Source organism: Silene latifolia, chromosome Y (assembly GCF_048544455.1).
Source record: "Silene latifolia isolate original U9 population chromosome Y, ASM4854445v1, whole genome shotgun sequence".
Classification (NCBI taxonomy): domain Eukaryota; kingdom Viridiplantae; phylum Streptophyta; class Magnoliopsida; order Caryophyllales; family Caryophyllaceae; genus Silene; species Silene latifolia.
In genome coordinates, this window is record NC_133538.1 from 71567464 (window position 1) to 71575517 (window position 8054).

The 8054-nt window shown below is 42.6% G+C and overlaps 1 protein-coding gene across 1 annotated transcript; it reads right to left on the bottom strand.

Moving 5' to 3' along the window:
* Positions 1 to 2069: 2069 nt before the first annotated feature.
* On the bottom strand, positions 2070 to 3729 carry LOC141628313 (uncharacterized). Its single transcript, XM_074441472.1, has 3 exons — positions 3477 to 3729; positions 2811 to 3301; positions 2070 to 2726 (listed from the first exon to the last, which is right to left on the bottom strand). The coding sequence occupies exons 1-3, from the start codon at positions 3727 to 3729 to the stop codon at positions 2070 to 2072; spliced, it is 1401 nt and encodes a 466-aa protein (XP_074297573.1).
* Between the last annotated feature and the right edge of the window lie 4325 nt (positions 3730 to 8054).

An 8054-nucleotide genomic window follows, 5' to 3' on the forward strand; every position in this document is an offset into this window, starting at 1 on the left:
GACCACCATATCGTCAATGTATACTTCCATAGTTCTTCCGATCCGCTCATTCAACATCCGGTTAACCAGTCTTTGATATGTAGATCCTTCGTTCTTCAGGCCGAATGGCATGACATTGTAGCAGTATATACCTCTTTCTGACACGAATGTTGTCTTCTCCTGATCTGCTGGATCCATCTTGATGTGGTTATAGCCACTCCAGGCGTCCAGGAATGTTAGCATCTCGTGTCCGGCTGTGGCGTCTGCCATTGCGTCGATATGTGGCTACGGGAAGGGATCCTTTGGGCATGCTTTATTGAGGTCGGTGAAGTCCACACATACTCTCCACTTCCCATTCTTTTTGGGCACTACTACCACGTTTGATAGCCATTCTGGGTACTTCACCTCTCTTATTTTGTTTGTTGCTAGTAGGCTATCCACTTCCTGGTTGATCACCTTGTTTCTTTCAGCTGCGAATTTTCTCCGTCTCTATTGTATAGGTGATACGTGTATTTTATATAGTCTTATTAGCCTATTTTATGCACGTATTTCTATGCTTTTATCGTGGTTTTATGCTACGAAATGCCCCGAATATGCTACTTTGGTGTATTTTGTCTTAATTGCAGGAATGGACCATAAAATAGTGAAATCAAGCCATTTACCGTCCGTTTTGCATGCATTTGGAGGAAGAGTGGATTTGGAGCGGGAATTATAGCTGTCTTGGGATGCGTGAAGCTATTTCGGGAGCTAAAAGGACAAGTCAAAGCTGAACTAACGTGATTAATGAGCTGCTGAAGTTAGTTTCCACTCGATCGAGTGTTTTTCTAGTCGATCGAGTGGTTTTAGGTCTAATAAACAGTCGATCGAGCACTTTATTCATTCGATCGACCAGTTCAATAATAGCATTTACTCGATCGAGCTCTATTCTTGGTCGATCGAGCAGTTTTTGGCTGAGTTTGCTCGATCGAGTGGTTTTATTCCACTCGATCGAGTGGATTCGCTATGGGCTGGGCTTTTTAGCTTTAATTCCGTTAATTAGGTTTAGCATATCCTATTTTCTTATAAATGGGAAGATTAGGACGTCATTTAGATTCTCTTCGGACTCTCTCTCTTTTTCCTCTGGAACTTGATCATACTTTGCCACTGTTACTCTCTTCCGGATCTAATTCAGTATTTCTTTCTTCTCTTCCTTACTCTTATTTAATGTTTATTGTTCTTACTTCCTTTATTCTCATTCTTCTTTATCCCATGTCTAGCTAATTCTCTTAATATGTTAGGATTAGGGAAGCCGTGGTAGTAATATGATAGGATTGAATTGATTAGATTAGTCTTGCGATAAGAATTGTATTAGGCAATTTAATTGTTATTAGGTCAAATGAATGCATGCAGGAGACCAATTTATCTAGTTAACCCCGAACTGGATCGAAAGATTGGGAGGGAAGGCTTGCTTAATTACAATAGGTAATACCTAATTAAGGTGAAAGCTAAGTTAGGAGACCCTAGGGCGGTTTAAGGACCGAAAGGTGACGACCATAGCTCTTCTTATCAATAGTTTAATCGACTCAGTTGACCCGATAGTGTAGCTGCCACGGTAGACCGACTCCTAGCATATTCCTTTCTCTTTCTGTTAATTTCTTACATTCATTTCTCTCTTGCCTCAGCTTCATTAGTTTACTTCAACAATCAAAACCCCCATTTCTGTGACACCCTGACAGACCGAATTAAACAGATAGATAGCAATTTAGCCGCCTTGTGGAGATCGACCCTACTTACCGCTGACTTCTGTTAGTAGTAACTTAGGTATTTATTTTTGGTACAAAACGACCGTATCAATAGGTTTGCACCCTGGATATACACTGAGCTTATATGTTATGATAGATGGGTCTATTCCCTACCATGTCATCATAGGACCATGCGAAATAATCCATGTTGGCTTGCAATAAATTGATTAGGTGTTGCCGGAGGTCACCTGTGCACCCTGCCCCTATTAGTACCGTTCTCTCTGGGTGCAGCCTGTCCAGGTTGATTTGGTCCAGCTCCTCGGCTGAGGGCTCGATGTATTCATCCTGGACGTGCTGCTTCTGTAATTGCTATGCTGGAGGACTAGTTGTGCACTTCAGTGCCTTCTTATAGCAACCTCTGGCTTCCTCCCGATCTTTTTCTACTCCCCAGGGTGTGGGGAACTTCACACATTGATGATATGTTGAAGGGACTGCCTTCATTAGATGCAGCCAAGGCCTTCCGAGGATAACGTTGTAGGTAGATGGTCCATCTATGACCAAGTATCTTACTTGTTTATTGATTCCTCCTGCGTAGGTTGGGATCACGATCTCCCCTAGTGAGTTAGTTGTTTCTCCAATGAATCCTACCAGCGGGATGGTCTTCTTTTGCAAGTCCTTCTCGCTGAACCCCATGTTTTCTATGGTTTTCAGCATGATTTGATTGACCGAGCTACCAGTATCTACCAGAACCTTTCTAACCGTGCAATTGGCCATTAACAGTGTTATGATAAGTGCATCGTAGTGTTCGTGGCTGTCATGGATATCTTCCTCGTCGAAGGCGACAGCAGGCAGGTTGCTGTGGGAAACTCTGCAAGAGGTCTTCGGCTTGTCTCCCTTAGTTTCAGTGGCACGTCTCTTTGCCGCCGAATATGTCAGTCCGCTTAGGTCTGAGACGTCTGTTATCACGTTTATTATTTTGGTGCATGTGGGCGGTGCAGTGGGCTTTGCAGAGCCCACCTTATCCTGCTGCTTGCCCCCACGTGGTAATAGGTGGCTCAGCTCCCCTTGCTCGTACAGACGTCTGATTTCCCTACGTAAAGTGTAGCAAACCTCCGTAGTATGTCCGATGTCACGATGGAACTCGCACTTTTTCTTACTGTCTTTTCGCCAGGATTGTCCTTCTACTGGTGGCCTAGGCCACCTTACTCCATCTCCCATTTCTCTGAGCGCCTTCAGAATTCCTCCGGCGCTAGTTGTGAATCCATACTCTGTCAGCGTAGGGAGTTGCTGATTCTCCTCTCTATTGTCAATTCTGTACATTCTTCTACCATATGGTCTGTATCTCTCCTCCTTCTTTCCATTGGATTTCTTACTGCTTGACTTTTCTGTGGCCGACGTACTGGATACGCTTGGCGTTCTCGGTATGCTGGCTCTATCTAGCACGTCTTCTTCCAGTCTGATTGCTGCTGCTGCCTTTTCTTGCACTGCCTCAAAGCTATGACAAGGATGCATAGTCGGCTGCTTATATAGGTCTGACCCGTGGTGTAAGCTCCTCCTGAATGCTTCCACAGTTGTTGACACGTCACACTCTGTACTGCCACCTTTTCGTTATTGAACCTGGTGTTGAATTCCCCAATGGTCTCGTTGGCGCCTTAGACGATCCGGTATAAGTCGCCAGCGTGCTTTTGTGGCTTCTGGCCGCTAGAAAACTGCTGAGTGAACGCATTTACCAGATCGACAAATGTGGATATCGATCTGTTAGGTAGACTCACGAACCTTCGGAGTGCTGGCCTGACAATGTAGATCTGAACCCCTTATATATGCAGGCCTCCTTTACATGCCCAATGGCTGTTACGGTCATCATCTTTTGTTTGTACTGGCTCACGTGATCAAAGGGGTCCGTTGTGCCGTCAAAGAGAGTCATATTCGGGTTGTTGAATCCCTTTGGCATGGCGAAAATTGATATTGCATCCACGAATGGTGAGTCAACATAGCTATCAGGTGCTGCCTTTTCAAGTGGAGGCGGCATCCCCGGGACCCCGCTCAGCATCTCTCTCAACTCTTGGTACTGCTTGCTTGTCAGGCCACCTGAGTCCGTGCTACGGCTGTCAATCAGCTGCTGATTCTAAATGCTGCTTGGAGGCCAGAGTTCCCTAGGATTCTGGTGCAGCGTGTTATCCAATGGGGTTTATGTCATAAGCGTCCCTTGATGCCAGCTTACTTGCAGACTGCCTATGGATCCTGCACCAGGTGTCTGTTTAGTTATAACGAAGTTATTGGCCGGAATATTACCTGGGATTATTTCTGTATTGTTGGCTGGCTTCCAGCTATCTGGTGTGAGGTATCCTATTCCCTATGGGACTATCCTTTCTCCTGTTGATACCACTGTCAGATCCAACCTGGTTACCAGCTCGACTGGAATCTGTCGTGGTTGACTTCTACTGCCTGATGCCCCCTGCATGGGCTCCGCTACTGAGGCCTGGTTCTCAACCTCCGTTCTTGTTGGTGAGCTTGCTTGCTGCCTCAGGATGTCTATCTGCACCCAAAGATCCCTGTTTCTCCTTGTTGCTTGGGCTTCTGCCTTCTTTTGGTCTTCCCGCATGCTTTCCATCACTTTCTGCAAATTTTCCATGCCACTAGGTAGAGTTTGTGTTGGACTCGGCGGTGGGGTGAGACTCGTGCTTCCAGGTCCTTTATCCGTCTTGGAGTGTGTTCCTACAGTAGGAGTCTTGGGAGGTAAGGTGACTTTAGCCACTGGTGTGACTCTTGACGCGTGTCCGAGTGCCTGAGTTTGAGCCGCTGAAACTGGATTTTGGGTGGGGTTTGGCAGCATTAATGGCAGATTACCTCCTGACCCCGCTTATGATGTTGATGATACGTGTTTGCGTTCGTCCATTCTGTATTGAGTAATTACCGATGACGACCACTATGCCCCACGGTGGGCGCCAAACTGTTTTGGTATTTTTCTACCGAATTAGGTTAAATTGGGTCAAAGCGGTCTTATGCGTTATATGTAGATTATATTGTTTGTATGAATACTAAGTACGAAAGATAGAAATGTAAATAAGTGTTAACACGAGAGATTTGGTGACGCGGAAAACTCATTGTGGGAAATGATCGCGGGAAGGGACGGTACCCCTCCAATGATTGCACTAGCTGTTAATGTAAGGACGAGTACAAGAGAGGTAGCATGGTGATCTAGCTAGCACAATGCACTATGTCTTTATATTGGTCTCTGAATGAATCTTTCTCCTCCTCCCTCTTGTATATATATATATATATATATATATGGCCTAAACCCTAATAGGGTTTAGATTGCTTGCTGATACCTGTCGAAGTAAGTATCAAAAAATAATATTTATAAAACAAACTACTACTAGCAAGTGGTAGTAAGGGTCGATCCGCAGGGAGGTAGGGAGATAATAGTTGTTATTATTTCTAGTCTAAGGGTAACAGTTGTGGGGGTTTTGATATGTATTAAATCTAAATCTAGAAATATAAACTAAATAGAAGATAAAAATAATAAAAGATGTAAACAATGATAAAAGTAATGCTAAGATGGTCGGTTCACTATAGCTGCGATGGCACAAAATCCTAGGTAAGTCCGAAATACAGTCGTGCAGGATGGGTAAAACAAGTCCTCTCGGTCCAAGTTAACTAGTAGCTCCTTTCGGCCTATGCTACTAGTCCCTAAGTCTCACTAATGCTAGCTCTCGCCCTGAAAAGTGATTCCTAAAGCCTAAATTACATTATCTCTCGATCTCAGCAATTTAGTCATCTCAACTCGTTAATTAATGCCCTTCCCTTTCACCATTTAACCAACATCTCAATAAAGAGTAAAATAACCAAACCGCAATAAACACATTCCCAAAAACTAAGTCTACTAGCTTGACAAAGGCAGGCTAAATATAGGATGTAGTAAAAGGGACAAAAGGCTATTTTTGGCTTTATGAAGCTTATGGGCAAAATGAATAAAGGATACCTCTTCCACATGTGTCAACAAACGACAAATCGAATGCACACAGGTATTAAGCAGATTAAGTTCATATTTGTGCATATTGATATAGCACGTCTCATAAGGAGTGACTACTCACATTCCTAGATAAACCGATCATGAATGACACCAGTTATAGGCTCTAAACCTCAGAAATATGATGTAGTTTGCCAAAATCTAAGTCAAGTCTCAAGTCCAGCAAGTAAATTAACGAAAACTCGTAGACTATGCATATATGATTCTACTAATAACATGTCAATTAGCAAGGCTTAGGCATAAAACAGCTGAAAATGCAATGTCATCATTGAAATACTACCGTTCCGACTCGACCTATATGCTAATAAACATGCAATTTTTTTGAAATTTTTTGAAATTTTTGAATTTTTATGAATTTTGTATGTATAGGAAATGAAATAAACAATGCAAACTGAAATAAACGTGAAACAGAAATGCAATAAAACATGTGAATGCAATGCAAAACCCTTCCCCAAACCAAATCACACAATGTCCCCATTGTGCAAAATCATGTAGTGAAATAAAAGGGAAACGGGAATTTGCGTTATTATAACTAAATAAGACATGAAATTAAACTCGAAAACTCACAAGACTTTAAGCACAGAAAAAGGAAACCTCCCCAAACCAGCGTGAGCTTGGAGATTTTAGTAGCCAGCAGTGCTACCATAAAGTACCTGAAAAGACAGAAAATACCGCGCATTATCTGAGAAAACAAAAATGAAGCGGTAAATTACGTGCAAAGAATTAAATTGAAGAAAGAAGTACAGCAGCTACAGTGGTCGATTGACCGATGGTCCTGGTTGATCGACCAGTTCACGATGATCAGAGGGTACTGTACTGCTGAGGGCAGTCGATCGACCAGCTAGGTCAGTCGATCGACTGACCTACCTGATGAAACAACTTCTTTCTTCGAATTAACTCAATGAATTGAGTTAACTTGGTCTAATAACCTGTAAATGCACATAAAAACGCGCCCAAAATTGCACTAAACCCAATTGTAACAGTCTAAAGACGGAAATTAAACTAAGCACACACTAAAAGTTTTTTTTTTTTTTTTTTTTTTTTTTTACAACTATGAATTTTATTCGCAAAACTAAACAAATCACATCCGGGTTGCCTCCCGGCTAGCGCTGGTTTCAGATCGGTCCCGCTCGACCTCTTTTCTTCAGCAGCTTACTCTAATGGAGCCCAATCAAAACAACTCAAGGCTCTCCACAACCTATCATACATTTGCGCATGTGCTACACAAAACTGTAAGTAGCACCATAAGATAGAAATAACATAGGAAATCAAAATGTAAAAACATTTAAGCCTAACAAATTTCCTATGGCAGCTCCTAAAATCATCCTCAAAATAATTCTGCCCTCCAGCTAAGGGCGGAATATAAAATCTCAAATTATCCGCAGGTGGAAAATTAGAGAGCTCGGGAGCAATTGACTCAAAAATAACGCTAGTAGAATTAAGATGCTCAGACGGGTATGAACTGTGAGGTGGAGAAATCTGGTCATTTAAAGGAGAAGGTGGATAATCATCCCAAATGCAAGGGGCGATAAAGTCAAATGGGTAAATCGGGTCCTCTATAATAGGTTCATCTATAATATCGTCATACACATCCCAATTAACCTCAAGACTGTCAAAATTTTCCTCCTCACTCTCCTTATCGCTAGACTCGTCAAGTGGGAGGTTCTCAAAGAGATCCTCCAAATCGACCTCACTATCAGTGCAAGAATCATAAAGGGGTTCTATCCTCATAAAAAGGATTGTCAACCACGCTAATGGTCTCCTCTATGTATCCGTCAGCATTCCCTAGATCGGTCTCTAAGGTCTCACCCACCCCCTCATCTGAGTCAACATGAAGAGAAAAGTTGGGTTAAAGAGATTCAGTAGGAAACCAATTAAATAATTCTAATACCTCAATTACGGGGATTCCTTCGAAATCCCACTTACCTATAGACTCGAGGTATGCTCGCGTAAGGTCATTCATATGCCGGAAAATAGTGCAGCATATTTGGAGATCAGAAAAGGCATCTCGTCTGGGCTCAATAAACTCCCAAAGTCTGGCTAAATAAGCACCAAAAATTTCATCCTCTTCCTGTGGAAAACTCAGAATATAAAACATGAGAACGGTCTCAAGAAACCGAAGTTCCCTGAGACTAAAGAAAGAAAGACTAAAATTAAAAACAACTAAAACTAGCGCTGCCTCCCCGGCAACGGCGCCAAAATTTGATGTCTGTCGTTGTGTGCGCAAAAAATAATATTTATAATACCTATTGAAACTAACAGAAGTTAGTGGCAACAAGGTCGAACCACAGAGAGACGGGGGAGTTTCTATTGTTTAATATTCT